Source organism: Brassica napus, unplaced genomic scaffold (assembly GCF_020379485.1).
Source record: "Brassica napus cultivar Da-Ae unplaced genomic scaffold, Da-Ae ScsIHWf_1006;HRSCAF=1412, whole genome shotgun sequence".
Lineage (NCBI taxonomy): Eukaryota > Viridiplantae > Streptophyta > Magnoliopsida > Brassicales > Brassicaceae > Brassica > Brassica napus.
Window position 1 is genome coordinate 21124 of NW_026014438.1, and position 17551 is coordinate 38674.

The 17551-nt window shown below is 36.6% G+C and overlaps 2 protein-coding genes across 5 annotated transcripts; one reads left to right on the forward strand and one right to left on the reverse strand.

Annotated features, from left to right (window-relative positions):
• The first annotated feature begins 5811 nt into the window (after nt 1-5811).
• On the forward strand, nt 5812-6801 carry LOC125595213 (CLAVATA3/ESR (CLE)-related protein 27-like). The gene has a single exon (XM_048771108.1). The coding sequence runs from the start codon at nt 6001-6003 to the stop codon at nt 6280-6282; it is 282 nt and encodes a 93-aa protein (XP_048627065.1). The 5' UTR covers nt 5812-6000; the 3' UTR covers nt 6283-6801.
• Nucleotides 6802-15501: 8700 nt separating this feature from the next.
• LOC125595210 (ethylene-responsive transcription factor ERF119-like) lies at nt 15502-17244 on the reverse strand. Of its 4 annotated transcripts, none has more exons than XM_048771106.1 (3): nt 16851-17244; nt 16713-16756; nt 15502-16642 (listed from the first exon to the last, which is right to left on the reverse strand). In XM_048771106.1, the coding sequence occupies exons 1-3, from the start codon at nt 16868-16870 to the stop codon at nt 15753-15755; spliced, it is 954 nt and encodes a 317-aa protein (XP_048627063.1). In that variant the 5' UTR covers nt 16871-17244; the 3' UTR covers nt 15502-15752. The 4 variants fall into 4 exon arrangements, with proteins under 4 accessions (XP_048627063.1, XP_048627061.1, XP_048627060.1 ...); XM_048771104.1 differs by lacking the exon at nt 16713-16756 and having other exon boundaries at nt 15502-16072; nt 16109-16653; nt 16851-17243; XM_048771103.1 differs by lacking the exon at nt 16713-16756 and having other exon boundaries at nt 15502-16653; nt 16851-17231.
• Between the last annotated feature and the right edge of the window lie 307 nt (nt 17245-17551).

The following is a 17551-nucleotide window of genomic DNA, read 5'->3' on the forward strand; positions in this document are numbered from 1 at the left end:
TCATTGAGCGCCTCCAGTTTTCATCTCGCATAGCCTGGTTCAGGGTCGTAGGAATGGTAGGTTTGAGTGGTGAAGTAGTGGCTATAAGGGTAAGCTTTTGGGTAGGTTTGGTGATCTTGTTTTTGGCTCGGGTTTGCATGGGATGGTGGTTATCGAGAGTTTTAGTGGGTTCAACAGAGGTGGTTTCAGGAATGGTGGAGGTAGTAGCGGTAGTGTTTACGGGCTGGGTTTCAGGAACAGGGTTTGAAGAATTACCTGCTGAAGACCGCGGAGAAGTACTTGATGATGTAGCCATTGAATCAGTTCCCGCACCAGGCTCGTTACCCGACTCTGCAGGGACAGAACCAGTGGGCAACGGAGCTTGTTGATGTTGCAGGTGAGGACTTCCGCTCGGGGGAGGCAGAGAGGTGGGTTGTACGAGTGGTGTCGGGTCGAGAGGAACCAAGGTGGGTGGTGAGAATGACGGTTGAGACGGTTCTGCTGCAGGAGCTGGGGAAGATTTAGGAGCAGCGTAAGGAAACTGATTCTCCACAAACTGAACGTGGCGCGAGACATAAAGCCGGCCAGTAGGGAGATGAAGACACATGTAGGCACTCTGTGTGAGTGAATACCCCATGAAGATACACGGCAGTGACCGAGTTTGAAGCTTGTGAGTAGTATACGGTCGGAGCCACGGAAAACAAAGACACCCGAAGACTCGCAGCTTCAAGTAGTTAGGAGGTCGTCCAAAGAGCTTGGCGTACGGTGAGATCGCATCTGTAACTTGAGAGGGTAAGCGGTTGATGAGATATACCGCAGCAGCAAAAGCATAGGTCCAATATTTGGTTGGGAGTGATGCTTGATGCAGAAGAGTTAGTCCTGTTTCAATGATATGGCGATGCTTGCGCTCGGCGATCCCGTTGTGTTCGGGTGTATGAGGCGGTGACGTGAAGTGGGAGATGCCATGTTCGGAGAGAAAGCTCCTGAGCGCCACGAACTCGCCACCATTATCGGAGAAGAGATTTCTTATCTTGCTGGCGAAGTGAACCTCAACCAAGGCTTTGAACGCAATGAAAGTTTCTCGGACCTGTGACTTTTGCTTCAGCGGATAACACCAGGTATAACGTGTATAGTGGTCGACCAAGACCAAGTAATACTTGTACTGATCGACGGATATGATAGGTGAGCTCCACACGTCTGTATAAATGTACTGAAGCGGGTGTGTGGATGTGATAGAGTTTGTATAAAATGGAAGTTTATGACTTTTATTAATGAAACAATGAGAACATGGGTTTTGTTTTTCTGAAGAAGACAAAGGCAAAGAAAACTTAGAAACAAGAGTTTGCAAAATAGGTAAAGAAGGGTGGCCCAATCTTGAGTGCCAAGAAGAGTAGGTTGTTTTTGGTGATGGTGAAGCAAAGAGGGAAATGATGTTTTGGTTTGTAACCGGCCACTCGTACAACTCATCTCTAGTTCTGCCTTGGAGTAATCTGTCCCCCGTGCTGAGATCCTTCACCTGAAAGTGTGCAGGAAAGAATTCAACGGACACATTATTAGTATTGCATAAGCGGTAAACAGAGATAAGGTTCTTGTGTAAATTAGGAACATATAAAACATCATTCAAGGTGAAAGAATTTGAGGGCGTTTTAAGATAAGTAGAACCAGTATGCAAGATGGGGAGACAGGAGCCGTCTGCAATAGTGACCTCTTCACCTCCGGTATAGGGCTGATGCAGCGCTAAGTTGTTGAGGTCAGTGGTGAGATGGTGCGTGGCTCCACTGTCCAAGATCCAATTATTTGGATTGTATTGTTGAGCAGCGACAAAGTTAGCTCTCGGCTGCCAGAAGGGAGGCTGAGGAGAGGAGTTGCGCGTAGTGGAGGTGAACTGACTTTGCGAGCTCTGTAGTTGGGGACATCGACGTGCACTGTGGCCGTGAACCCCACAAATCTGGCAACGGCCTTGATAGCCACGAGATGGCTGATCGGAGCGAGGAAAACTACTGTTAGCTTGCCACGACTGAGTGTTGCGGTTGTTGTTGTTGCGGTTGCCATTGTAGTTGTTGCGGTTGTTGCTGTGGCCAGAGGATGAGCGGTGCGAGGCAGCATTAGCTGTGATCGGTACGGTGGGAGTGGTCTTGCTTTGGAGTTTGGCTTCATAGTTGAGAAGCTTCTCGTGAAGTTCAGCAACGGTGGGAGTGGAGTCACGACTTTCGATTTGATCTACAAGCTGCTTGTACTCCTCGGTTAAGCCCTCCAAGATATGTTCAATTTGATCCTCCAAATCGTAAGGCTTTCCCAGTAAAGCAACTTGATCAAATCGGGTAGTAAAACCTTGTACATACTCATCAATGGTTTTGGTACCTTTCTCCCAATGTTTGATCTGCTCCCGGAGTTGTTTGACGTGTCCTCTCTGGGCTTCGCATACGTAGCCGACAGTATTTCCCAAATCTGCGCGGAAGTGGTCGTGGTGGAGAGTATCGGTTGAATCGATACGGTGATGGCGCCAAGTAAAGCGCTGTAAACGAGCTTGTCCTGACGTTTCCAGATCGTATACGCCGGATTTGCTGTGAGAACACCATCGGTGGTGATGGTTTCTGGTGGGATGATGACAGAGCCATCAAGATAGCCCGCAAGATCATAGCCATCAAGCAAGGCTGAGACTTGGCGAGACCACATCAGGAAGTTTGAAGCCGTAAGCTTGGTGACGTTTGTCATGTTGACGTTGAGAAGAGTCTTTGTTTCAGAGACCACAATGGTTTCAGTGGAGGAAGCCGGTGAATGCGACATGAATGGCGGTTGGGGAAGAAGAAGTTTTGAAAAAGGGGGTGGCGGCTTAAAATTTCAGATCCCTAGGGATGAGCTCTGATACCATATAATATTGTAGGCTGAATGAATTCATTAGATAACTTACGTACAATATTTATAGTGATACATAGTTAACCTAGCTATTACATATTGACAAATATAACCTTAATAGGCATATACTATACACCCGCGTCACTGAACCCGCGTGAGATCGTCGATGCGTCTTCCTGGCCTCGTCCAAGCCGTGTCGTGAACCCGCGGTCTCTTCCATCAGTGGCTCGACTCGTGAGCAAACCACATCCATGGATCTCTCGCCTCACCATCGCACTCCGCTCGTTCCACGCGGTGATTCCTCTGAGACTGGACGCCGTTAACGTGAGGTCTCTTCCACCGGTGGTCGCAGTTCTTCGTCGCGTCTCGTCTCAAGCCCCCACGAGTCGTGCTCTCAGCTCATGGTTGCGTGCTGAGCTCCGTCGTCACGTGCTCAGCTCCGTCGTCGCGATCGAGCCTCGCCGTCGGCTCCGGATCGACCGAGAGAAAGCTCGCTTCTCTCCAATGGTGGCTTCTTCATTATTTTCAAAACAGGTCCCTCAACTGTTGGTTGCTTACAAATCGGCCCAATACTTTGGAATGTACAGAAATGACCTCATGAATTGACCCCTGGACTTCTGATTTTACAATCTAACCCAGCGAGTATTCCAAAACTGCAACCTCGGTCCCTGAACTTTGGATAACTTCATACTTGGCCCCAAACTTTGTAAATTGCAAGAATAACCCACGGTTTAGCCCCAAACTTCTCATTTGTGCAATCCAGACCCTAGAATATGCAAATGGACAAATGTATGCAATATATACACCTAAATGCAAGCTAGAATTATCATAATAAGCTCAATTATGAATCTAACCCTCATCAAAATCATTAGATATCATAAAACTACAAAAATTTAACAAGCACAATATCTAACTTTGCTAAAATAATTATTAATCAATTATAAATAATAAAATAATAAAAACTATTAAAATATAAAAATTAAATAATATATAATATTAATTTTTGTGTAAAATTTGGTGTTACTGTTAGAGGTAATAAAAAAAAGTATGACACCAAAACGCTAAATTTGGTGTCATTGTTAGAGATACCATTATTATCGGTATGAAGTATTCTCTGCTATATGAAACCAGCCTCACGTGTTCCACTTTAAGAACCATGAGACCCGAAGGGCCATCGCTCGAACCGCTTGGATCACTTCCTGGCTTGGACTGGCCGGGTCAGTGAAAACCAAACCTGAGCTCGACCACTTGGACAGAACTAACACCCAATTACTCTATCCCTCATTTGAGATATATACAAACCCACCCTGAGATTTTAAGAAAAAATAACTCATCTACAAGTCCACTTGTACTTGCCTGTTGTAGTCCAAAAGAAAAAGATGATAACAAATACTCTCTTTTCATAATGCAAGATATATATGTTTAAAAAACATTATGAAAGTATTACAGTTAGGCACCTTAAGAAAAAAAAAATACCAATAATAAAGCCGAATAGGACTTAACTTTTATATTAGCAGAAGTTAATTTATTCACTGGCAGTACGCCATTTGAGTTGTATCAGTGTATATACATCTGGTATATAATTATATAAATGATCAGGCATGCAGAGTCTAGTAAACCATTTTATAAGGAATACTGATTCCAAAGATGAAAACAAAATGGGTGGCTGTTCTTTTGTTGTTGCAGATTATTAGAACTTTCGGCATAGTTTCAATTTAAGAATCGATATTTACGCAAAATGTTAGTTTACTAAAATTTATATAATGGATTAATTATATGCTTAATTACAGAATTTTTAAATAAGAAAAAATGAAACACTTTGGATCAGTCGCATGATAGTAATCATGATGGGATCTTCATCTTTTATTTCTGACACGAAGAGGAAGAAGGCAAGAGGAAGAGACGAACGTAAAGAGCAAAACTGGAAAAGAAACAAATACAAAACGGCAAAGTGCAGTAATAAAACGACACCCTTTATTCAAACTCATCTCACATATCCAAACTAACATTTTGTGTTATATATATTGGACAACAAAACCAAACCTATTCACCATTTTGTTCCGTCACGTTATCCTCATTTCTGGAGACAAGACATTTACATTATTGTACGTCGAAACAATATATATATATATAATATTTTGAAAAATAACAGCGAAAGCTCTGCCGTGTTCATTACCGGTCTGTTTTAGTCACGTAAGTCAAGAATGATGACACAGTTTTTTTCTTTTTCATATCCACATTCAAATCCATTATACAGTTTGTGTATATCCATTATACAGTTCTGTATATATATACAGAGGTTGACAACCAAAAACAAAAAGAAATAGCACTTTAACTTCTGTTTTTGTAACTGCAGCACTTTAACTTTTACATCAGTTGTTCTAAAAGTAAACCTATTCTACATGACTACGTCTACATCTATAAAGCAATTCTGGAACGATAACTTTTTGAAATGCATTCCATAAAAGGCAAGTACGTTGGTGGGTGGTGCATTAATTGGTTTACTGAAATGTATGTTTTCTCGCGGGTCTAAAGAATATCATAAGTTATAAACTATTTATGTATTATATAATATATATTAAAAAGTTCATAAATTTATAATGCATAAATTTATAATACATTTATGATAAATTTATGTATTATATATTAATTTTATATAAATTTATAATATATTACATTTACAAGCTAATTATAAATTGTTGTATGAAATTCTTGACAATTCCTTAACAAGAGAAAATACTATGTTATACTATTATTTTAGTATATGTGGTCATTCTTAAAAATATATGCACAATTATACATAAAAGACTAGACACCAATAATCGTACTATATAACTATTTATCATAATTAGATATGTCATATGTACTATTAATAAAACTTCAAAAAATCTGTCTAAAGAAAAAACTAAAAAATATCTAAGCTAAGAAATTTTCAGATCTTGTCTTGTATTTATATGTACCCATTCACGTGGGCCATTCATAATTTGCATGAAAGCCACTCTTCTTCTCACAAGACAAAACATCAGTGTCTTTCTTTCTCTCTCTCAATTTCAGAAATATTTATAGATCGAAGATAGATCTAACCCTGAGAGGAGAGGAAAGAGAAATAGATGGTTAGGGTTTAATCAAGAAGAAAAGCTTTATGTTAGGGTTTAGGGTTGGGATATGACTCATGTTCGAGAATGGAGAAGCTCCTCTCTGCTAATGGTGATCTTGCTTTCTTATCTACTCTATCTCTCTTTTGTAACTTCCCTTATAGGGGCAACTCGGGTATATCCAGAAGCACCGACGAAGGCTACCTCTCCTGCACCGGCTAATAACCAAGAAAATCTAATGAAGAAGTACTTTGGCGCCGGAAAGTTCCCTCCGGTGAATTCTTATGTCGGAAAAGGGACCAGTGACACTAAAAGAACGGTACCAAGTTGTCCAGATCCTCTCCATAACTAGTCGACGCAGTTTCTTAAATTTTTCTTCATTTATGTTTTATTTTCTTGAGCCGTAATCAATCAATAAGTGTTTTTATCCAAAATACCCACGTTTTTCTCGTTAACCTAAGGGGAAAACGGGGGTATTTTGGAGATTTAATTCACTGATCTACATATATTTTCTGATATATACATTGACCGTGTCAATGTTGATGTTTTATTAGAAATGTCTATTGTTTTTTTCTGCACTATGATTCCGCATATAAGAAGCGGAAGAGTATAAACCCTAATATTTTTTTGCTTGTTTGGGACAGGTCCTGATTTTAAATTGAAAGTTCTGATCAATTTCTTCTTGGTACTCGTCACGTCTGATGACACATGCATTTGCAGCGAATCAGATTAATTGTAAATATCGTTGAATTAAAGTTTTAATCTGATCCAAGCTGTTATACATATATGAGAGAGACTGAGTGAGAGAGAGAACATATATATTTTTTTTAAGAAAAAAGAACATATATTTTTGGTATGACAGAATGTTTGTTTAGTTTAATATGTTTTGTACATTCTTAAAATCTTCACCAAACCGGGAAATTATATATATATATATTAGTATTCAGAACAGATCATACTCTTAATTTAAATAGTTTCGATTGCATACCTCAGGCCGTGCCTGACTATAGGCTGATCAAGGACATGCTTGGAGCCCTGATGTGTATAAGTATTTTAAGGGCTAATTTTTTTAACAAAGTCTAGTTAGTTCTACTGGTTTTTGTTTAATTTTTTCTTACAAAGAGTTGAGGGTTCGATTTTTTACCCCATAAATTTTAATGTTTTTCCATTATAAGTAATTAAAGGGTCAAAAATATATTTTGTGCTTGGGAGCCCAAAAAAGTCAGGCACGGCCCTGGCATGCCCCCGGGAAAATCTTCATATATGTTACAATATTAGTTTTGCTCTTATCTATAACAACATTTTACAATAAACCACGGCAAGAAAGTTTGGGAAGCAAAATGCAGTACTGTGCATGGTGAGATGCTTTAACAGCCGTTAGATCAGTTGACCTCTTAGCAGGAATTCTGGTGTTGACGGCTAATGCGTTTACGACAGGCCAATCCAGAGCTTTTCTTTTTCCCCAACCTATGCACTACTACGGTCAAATTTGTTTAAAGTTTAAACCAAAAATAAAGTCACCTAGAGTCTAGACAGTATGGCTTTCTCCATTTTTTTTGTTTTTTGATCAACTCTCCATTTTTTTTATCAACTCTCCATTTTTTTTTGTTTAAATCTGGACAGTATGGTTGCATTTAGTTGTATGATTTTCTTTTCAAAATATCTATAGGTACGTATTATTAAGGTGAAAAGACAAAGGTTTTAATTACCATTGGGATTCACGGACAAGATGCAAAGTTAACAACACGAGAGATCTGAGATTGTTTTTTACGGTCACAAATGGATAGAAAAAACTTAAAATAAAAAAGAATTAGTCTGGACGGTAGCGGTTGGTATTATTCTTTTGCAATATATTTATTACATTTTTTTGTTTGCTAAATATATATTTATTACATTTGTACCAGTTCTTATTAAATAAAAAAGACAACTTGTAATATATTGCAATGTTCAAACTTAAAGCTTCATGGAAAAAGGTAAAACTGAAATCCACGTGACCTGCTAAAAACTTACGGAAACATATTTTAAAAATAGTACGGTCTAGTTAAGCGAAATCCACGAGTGATCATATTCATGCAAGAAATATTTTTTTTTTTGACGAAAAACATGCAAGAAATATTTTATGCATATGTTATATTCATGTAGATCGTAGATAAAGTAATAAACATTCCTAATTTAGCATCCAATCCCCAACAAAATGTAAAACTAAAGTTCAAAAAAAAAAAGTAAAATTAGGCCGACGACGGACAATATATGAACCTACAAAAAAAATTGAACTGCTATAGTATACATCATAAAGGCTTAATTATATCTTTTCGTTTTATGGACTTAAATCTTTTGAGCTCATGTACTTCATTCTAAATTTTTGTATAGTCATCATGTGAAAGAAATTTTTTTACAGAGTCGTATTTGTAGTTAAGATTTTAGAAAAAGAAAGAAATTCTGTAGTTAAGTTGAAAACGCAACTGATCATGTTTCTTTAAAACGCAAGTGATACTGTAACTTTTCTGTTTATTCAATAAATATTTATTATATTTTATTGGAAAATTGTAACTTTTAGCTAGAAATGCTAATACTATGTGAGAAATGCTAATACTATGGGCTGTATCATGGAAATAAGAATTGATCTTAGTACTGTTTTCTTAAAAAGAGCGAGTAAACAAGTTCTATGTATTCATTTTCTTGTGTAAGACTTGGAGTTTTCGAAATTCTTCCATTTTTATTGCCACTTGATTGTAGTCTAGTCAATACGAAGTCGTATTTTTTTTAAGTCAGAATAAAATGTAGGAAAAAGAGGTCTCGAATTTGGGTGTTTTATGAGAGACAGAGAAGCCAATGTGTGAAGCTCCACGTAATATGCGGCGAAGGGGCTTGCATGTTTGTCCCTTTCTATTTGGCTTTTAGAATCTCTTTGACTATTTATTCTTTTCACTAATTTAGTACATGTACTAAAAAGCTTAAAATTAAAAATGCTCATTTCTTAATTATCATCATATTAATTTTATGAGTACTTGCTATTTCACATTTGCAATTGTACGTACTATAATCGGTCGATATCTCGAAAATTCAGGTGTATGTCTTAGCTAAAACGTGAAGGAAAATGTAAACCCGATATTTTGTTCTTTTTTGTGTTACGTTTTTCTAAAATATAGATAAATTCATTTTTCCGTTGATAAATTAATTTTTAAAATCATTTTTATGGAATTTGATTCATTATTTTGTTCGTAATACAATTTTTTTTGTCTATCTTTATAAAAGTAATAGTAGTTGACAAACTAATTACTCTCTCCTTTCTAGTATAAATAAATTTCATTATTTTCATATCAAATGACATTATATGTTTATTTTGCAAAACTTAACTTTATGTCACTAATTCCTTGCATAATGTAAAAGGATTGATTATAAAGTATGACATTATTTCTGTTGTTTGTAAAGTAAGACACTAAAGAGAATATGAGGTGATATAAAGTCACACTGGCCTGCATTACAAAAATAAGATGTCTGAATTCCGCGAAATACATTATACAACCTAGAGCAAAGTAACATCATATAAGTTTCTGCTAATTAAATTCTTATTTTGTTTAAATTTAATACAACGATTAGCATAGTCTCAATCACATGAAAACCTTGCAAATACACACAAGTGACACTGATCATATTGTATTACCAATTGTCCAATATACACAATACCCAAACCTTTATTGTTAACTAAATTGATGTGTAGTATTACAGATTCAAAATGGGGCTATTCTGAAGAAGAAACGTTTTACGGGCCTTTATATGAAAAAGCCCAGGCCTAGTTGACGAATACATATCTTAAGATAACAAAGGTAACGTGAAAAACAAGAAAATAACTATCTACTGATCTACAGATGTAAAGCAGAACCAACAATGCGGATTTCTTCTCCAAACGCATTTCGCACAGACTCCATACAATGTGTCTCGTTTCTTCAAAGAAAGTAAAGGAAAATCGGAGAATCAATCAAAGTCGCCTTTGTTGGTTTAATGTTGTTCTCCGTAACAATTATTTTTCTTGTCTCCCACTCTACATTTGAAAGTGTTATGGATAACTAGAGATTTTTCCGGCGCTACGCGCCGGTTGTTCTAATATTATTTAATTACTTTGATACATAAGTAGTTTTATAAATTTAGAAAATTTGATTTTTTTTATTATATTGTATATAATTTTTACACATAATATCAACAATGATATATGATAGCAAAATGTCTTATCGTTTATTTTGCATTATTATTTGAAATCAGATGAAAGTTTTAGTTGTCATTTTCAGGTTATTAACCAATTTTTATTTATAGGCAGTGACCATTTTCTCTCCCCCTCTAATCTTCTTTTTATATCAAGATTTTCGTACAATATATTAGTAACATATTATTGGTTCAAATTTTGTTGCGACATTAATAGATGTTCCAACGCCATATAACAAACTGTAACACATTTCATAATCAGTGAATATAATCTAGTAATGTGGTAAAAGATAATACATTTTTACCTTCGATTTGTTAATCTTAACGTAAGAAACCTATTTTATTATTATTGGTGTGGTAAAATTTTTAACTCTGCTTTAGCAAAAAAAAACTCTTTTACTCTTCACAACACATATTTACTTCTGCTACAAAAGGAAAATATTTGGACTTTAATAGTTTTAAAAATGATTTCGATTCTTATCGTTTAATCTGGTTCCGAAAGAGTTAATTGGTAAAAGGTCAACTCTGCTGATATCTTTAATCTACCGAAGAAGAGGCACATATACTGTATATATATATTCAGTACAATAACAACACTTTAAGGTCACTTCAAAAGTAGTCAATCAAATCCGGGCTAGTGTTGGTGGCAATAATATTAAGGTAATGGAGTAGATATAATATTAAGGTAATGGGGTAGAAATCTACAATTGTCGTTCTCAAAATATTATAAAGAAATTAATATGATATCAAAGATTTAGTGCCGCCGTGGTCGAAATTACTGATTTTTTGTTCTCTTGTCATATTGTAATTACAATCTATACGATCAAAATGAATTCCTTTGTCAAAAATGATCCTAATGTTTTAAGAAAAAAAAGATCAAAATGAATAGCATGTATGCCAATAAAGATAAAGAAAGTGTACGAACTAAAGTCATGGAAAATCAAACTGCTGCATGCAACTTAAAAATGCATTGTAATCACATGCATCACATATAATTCAGCCAAATCTAGAGCTAGGTTAACAGTAATAAGAATGGGGAGGACAAATTGGTGTTACATCATGCGCCCAGTGAATATTTTTCTGGAAATCCATAAGTTTTCTATTACATTTTTGCGTGAATCCAAAAATTAATGTTATATGATATTTTTATATGCTTTATTCAATCAGCCAAAGATAACATTTAAAGTAAAGTAAAATGCATCATCTCAACATAAGACTGAAGCAATCAGAGACTCATCACATCCAACTAAACAACCTGAGTTTTCATTCTCCATGACAAACGCTGAGCCAAAGATGTAGAGCAGCTCTTCAACTGCTTGCCTAAATTTCTGCCGTAACTCTAAAATGTCTACCCAACTGGTTACATATCAATCCCTACAGGGCCGGAACCTGAGACTAACATCCGCTTACGGCACCAAGCAAGCGTCCTAGGCTGCGCCAATTTTATAGTTCTTGTGACAATACATGGAGACTGGTAAGCCAGTAGTTGCTTCTCTTCTCTCTTTATGCATCATGGAAAACATTTTTTTTTCTTCTGCAACTTCTCAAACAGATCCGGCTTCTTCTTTTAAGTAAACAGAGGAAGAACGTTAAGCACTTGTTCCTGATCACTGCAAGAAAACTAAGAAAGGAAACTCATTATGTAGGTTTAAATATTTAGCTCGTACATGTTTAAGTATCTTAGGTCGTACCGATCCCTGTTTTTGTTCAACGCAATCACATAGATTTTACTTTCTCAAATATTTCTGGTCTGATACTTGAATTAACTCGAAATGAAAGTCGTGATGTACCGTTTGTAGAAGTTGGAATCGGTGGTGAGGTTAACGGTGATCTTTCGCGTTCCATTACGGTGTCACTAAGAGCTCCAGGTTTGCTGCCGATATTGATTTTGTTCCTGAAGAAACTTCTCAAGCGTGGAGATATCAATGTTCGTATCATCAACTGGTTTAGGTCAATCAATTACAAAAAACACTCACTTGACTTAACAGCCACTCCTCGAGCCATCTACGTACACGATGAATTGTAAGTCTAGCTGAAACGCATAAAACTGTCAAGATGGTGGAAGGTTACAGAAAATAATATCCTAATTTCGACCCTGAAATAATCTTTATATCACCATTTAGTAGCAAATTTAACTAAAAAAGTTACCAATTCTCTCGATGACTTTAGTCGTGAATAAGATCTAGATGCTCATCGCTGTTTATTAGTTAAAAGTTTTCAATCCATAGTCAGGCATCAAATATGCTGGCTCACACTCAATCTACAAAACAAAGAAAGACAGAGAGAGAAAACCTAGAAATTCAAGAACATCCATTTCCATGCAAGGCCAAACAGCAAAAATTGAACTTTCTCCTGAAAGACCAAAAAGCTCAGAGGTTGTTATAAATCTGAGAATCATGCAGGCATACACTTGAACACTTCAAGGCCACCAGATCCATATCATGAACTTTAGTATTAATGATATTGTTTCCTTTTTATTTCTAATACTACTTGCATAAAAGTTTATAAGACAAATCATCAGGAAACCAAAAGACATAAACTTTACCATGAGATTAGTACCTAGGCATCATGATGAGCAGTAGAAGGCAAAGCTGATAGCGTTTCGCAGATACCCTCATAACCTTCCTTCTTCTAACTCATGTAAGATCTTCGGTCCCATTTTCTTTGCAAATTTCATGTTCAGCTTCACCTTCTGTTTTTTCATCTCTCTTAACCTTTTTTTCCCCTTGCACCGTTTCCTTCAGATTCACCGTGGGAAAGCTGGGTCCTTGCTCTTCGTCCAGCCTCTTCCGGACTCAATTGGGGCGCTGGAGTTCTTCCTTGGGTGGTTGAACTCGCTTCTGCTGTAGCTTCGGAGGCTGAGTGAGATTTTATCTAGATTGCAGAAAACATACTTATTACTGTATTTGAAAAAGGCAAGAAATAAGAACAGAGGCATCATCTAAATGCAACGTTGAGACGTTACGGAGAAGTGATCGTCGTTTACGATTTTTCTGGAACACGTTATATAGCTACTAAGATTACATAGTGAATAATTTCTTCACACCTTTACACATGTAGCATAACTTCTAAGACCGTCGAGAGACTCCTGATTTTTAGGATCATGTTAGACACCCTCTTGGTATGTCTCCATTGCATTGTCACTCATGCTCCTTTTCTGTTGTATCCCTTGGAAAATATACACAATCAAGCTCGATGAACTTGTCCTCCTTCTTCAATCATTCGGGACTAATACATTAATGCACTCATAATACTGAATCAAACATGATCACATTTATACTCAACCAAGTACCAAGCAAATCATACAAACTGTAGACTATTATTCATAAAAACTACACATACACATAAAGACTATACCTTTGTCATCTCCAGATAAACAGCAGTACGATTTGTGATAAAGAGATATCTTCATCATCAATTTTCGTGATTGTGACTAATTATTGATAGTGTTTCGAAGGCCTTGTATGCCGCATTCCCCATCTATATCTCCTTTAAAGCTTTCTGCTTCATCTTCTTGTTCTACTTTTCTTCTCCACACTCTGGCTCAGGTTCATGCTCCAGTTTTTGTTTCTTCTTTGCCTCAGGTCTTTCCTTAGAGGCACAACCATCGTATCCTCCTGATCCACGCTGCTTACCTACCTGAGTACTGAAATTAACATTCAACATAATTCCAAAAGGGTGCATCACCGTCTAGTATTTCAATTAAAGTTAAGATATTTTGACTGTGTCTATAGATCTCTTACCAAATATTTATGAAATCAAGCTGCTTAAATCAAAAGAACCTCTCGCTGAAGAATCTGTCATTAGGTTCTTCGACATCTCCGCCATTGGAAAGCCTATCCAAATGGATCCGAGACGGCGTGTGGAGTCGACGCAAAACCTTGAGCGTCTACCAAACATGATTGTAACGGTTGCTTGGATCGATGTCAAACCCCTTCATATAAACGTTGACGACATCATGGAGCTGATTCAATCCTAAGTGAGCATATATGGGTAACCTGATCATCGATGCTCTGTTGTAACAACATTTGTAGATTGGAAGAGGAGGAGGAAGGAGAGATGGAGAAGAAGAACTGAAAAGGCAAGAAGAAATGGTTAGACGTGCATAATTTAAAGCCTCTGGTGAATAAGAGAACATATGTTTCTTTTTCAGATTGGGGAAAACGAAGAGATCAAAGTAGATGAACATGTCAAGTCGGCGAAGGGCAAGGTCGAGACGGATTTTTAGAAAACGCAAAACCCAATAGCTTACGTGGCAAAACCTTATAATATGATTGGATGATTTTTTTATGTGACGTGGACAGCTTTAGAGTGGAGTATATCTCCCTTTTAGTATAGTATAGATGGGCTTGGTCTTTTGTAATAAAATAAAAATATACACACGTTGTCCTAACCTGTAAACCGGGAAGCCTTTTGTAATTCCATACTATTTTCGCATAATAGTCCTCTGGTAGCTTTCGGTTATTGCATAGCTGATTGCTTGAAGAAAGCAAATACTACTAAACTTCTACTTTTATTCATTTAGTTCCAAATCACTAACTTCCACGGTTTGAATATTTTTCTACCGAATGATAATGACAACTGAAACTAGACACCCGATTATACATTGACTCAAATGACATATGTAGGTAGATGTGTTCTTTCTCTCGATTCGGTTAGGTTTTTTGTTTGTCAGCATCTTAAGAATTCATTAAAATCTTTCGAAAACAAATAATAATAATAACAATATTCAGTATATACTATATACATATATTCATTTTTTAAGGCTACAGATATCCATATTTTCCAATAAAACGAGCCTAATAAACTCCTTTTAAATTTAGGAGATCGCTTGACACAAAATGACTGAAAGTAGCTGTAGTCAGTAGTTACAATCTTTTTACTAAAGCTGGAATTAGTTGAAAACTTAAGAGATATAGCTTTAAGGAAACCTTTTGACAAACTTGTAATAGACGCAATGATTTTCTACCTTTCTTTCACGAAAACAAAAAATATATATGTATATAACTTCTGGAATTGATTTAAGAATCAACGGAATTAGAACTGTGATTATTAGTTTGCTAATGTGGTCATCAACCAAACCCCACTAATCTCTCTATCGTGCATTAACTTTTCACGTATACTTTGGACCACACTTGTTTTTGTGTCGACTTTCTAAGAAGACTACTGAAACATATTAAAAAAGCTTAAACCCTAACACAGGGGTTACATGTTGAACTCCAAGGGGTTACCATATGGTTTGGACTTTGGATTAAATGTCAAAAGACTCATATCAATATATAGCTGAATCTCAAGTTTTCTGATCATATGATAAAACAAATCAAAATGGAACATTAGTACTGAATTTAAAGAGGAGAAGAAGAAGAAGAAATCACAAAACAATAAACTAGGTTTCACATAAAAAATGATTATAATTTCAATCTCACCTCTCTCGTCTTCTCTACAACATCAAAACTATTATGTCAACAAAACTTTTTCGCAACACACAAAGCTTATCTTTTTGCTTCCCCTGAGGTTAACTACCTCCGCTATACTGTAATAAATTAGACAAAAACCGAACAAAAAAAAACATAGCATTTTACTTTGGCTCCTATAACTAATAATAACACCTAGCTTCAAAACTTATAAGCACGCGATATTAAGTGGAGTGGTAGTTGTTGTTGCGAGATGATCGAAGAAATTAAACTTGTTGTCAATGGTGTTTCCAACGAGACCAAGATCGAACTCCAAGTCAGAGAAATCATATTCTGGAAGGTTGTTTGGACCGTCACGTTGAAGACCAATGAAGTTCATATCATTTAAGAACTGGTCGCTCTCTTCTGGTAAGTGAAAATCAAGCTCACATGCATTTGAGATCAGTGACTCATCAACGAAGCAACCCATATCTGGAATCTGGAGATCTGAGAAGTTAAAGTCAACGTTAAACCCTGAAGCAGAGTCATCTGACAAAGAATTGTCAGACAAAACAGAAGAGTCATCTGACAAAGAATTCTCAGACAAAACAGAGGAAACACCAGCAGACAAAGCATCAAACTCGAGCTTCTTAGCAGCATAAGCATCAGCTGCTTGTTCAAGGGTCTCATAAGTACCCAACCAAGTTCTTGTTTTGGTGATTGGATGTCTAATCTCAGCAGCCCATTTACCCCATTTCCTCTGCCTTACACCAACAGGCTTCCTGACACTAGATCGTCCAACGACATGGGAGGTTTTGGCTTTGCTTCCATCGTTATGACAAGACGAGCTCTCAGATTCTGATTGAGCAGTGGCTAGAGAGAAAGGACGGTCGATCTCACAGACATAACGTTTCCTTGTCTGATACGTTTCGTCTTCTTCGCTGGATGAGTAGTCAGTAGCGTAAGGATCACTCACTACGAAACGAAGTTTTCTTATAGTCTTCAAATCTTCAGACAGACCAGGGAGGCGGTTTATCTGGAAAGTCTTTCTCTTGTGGTTTTTGGAGGGTTTCTTGGCTTGCAAGGAAGATCGTTTCTTTGGTTCAGACATTTCAAACCCTAAAAAACCCCTAGAAATCATCAAAGTCAAGAAACGGCTTCTCTCAAGAACAAGAAGAGTTGACTTAACTACTTAAGCGAAAGACTCCACAAGAGTTTACTACAGAACAAGTCCTGTTTCAATTCAATACACCAACCCTCTTTAGACCCGAGCAGAGACATTATGAACAAAAAAAGTAAACGATTTATTTTTAGAAAACCCAGTTACCTTTTAGGGCTTAACTGCATGGGATCCGATGTAAATACAAGAAGTCAACAACTGGGTAAGCCAGTAGATGCAGCTTTGATGAACGAGAAGCACATAGCATAAAGCGATCAAGAAGAAGAAAGAAAAGTAGAAGACAGAGAGAGAGAGAGAGAGTAGTCGGAGCTCCGGTTAAACAATCCCGGCGACTTTAAAGGAACCTTTCCCTCTCTCAGTCTTTCCTTCTCTGCACTTCCCCAAAAGTGAAAATAGAAAAGTGATAAATAGTATATATAAGAAGAAGAAGATAGATCTATGGCCAAGATTTTTCCTGACTATTACTCTAATAACAGTGACAATTTTTTTTATTTATGTCGGAAAATAAAAGGCTACTTTCACAAAAAAAAAAATCATCAATTTAAGAAGAAAAAAAACGATTGAACAAACACAAAATTTCAATAATAAAGAGCAATGAAGTTTTTAGAAACGTAGATGAATTGAATTCTCTTGGTTTATCTTTTTGTTTTCATTCTGGAGAGTCTTTAAATTCAACCACAGACTACGATGGCCCTTATATTGTATTCAGATTGGTGTAACAGAACATACTATTCTTGGCATTATTTTATGCACATATGGTAAAATAGTGACCACTACTTATCGCTGCTGCGACACTGCACTGTGGCTCTGTGAGATGGACACATATTAGAAATACAATTGAAAATGTG

What these genes read in the sequence shown, in the direction of transcription:
- LOC125595210 (XM_048771106.1), bottom strand. Translation starts at nt 16,870, where the DNA reads ATGCAGTTAAGCCCTAAAAG. An exon ending in ATGCAGTTAAGCCCTAAAAG is followed by an intron (nt 16,757 to 16,850) that starts GTAACTGGGTTT and finishes GAATTGAAACAG; the next exon opens with GACTTGTTCTGTAGTAAACT. An exon ending in TGGAGTCTTTCGCTTAAGTA is followed by an intron (nt 16,643 to 16,712) that starts GTTAAGTCAACT and finishes GGGGTTTTTTAG; the next exon opens with GGTTTGAAATGTCTGAACCA.
- LOC125595213 (XM_048771108.1), top strand. Translation starts at nt 6,001, where the DNA reads ATGACTCATGTTCGAGAATGGAGAAGCTCCTCTCTGCTAATGGTGATC.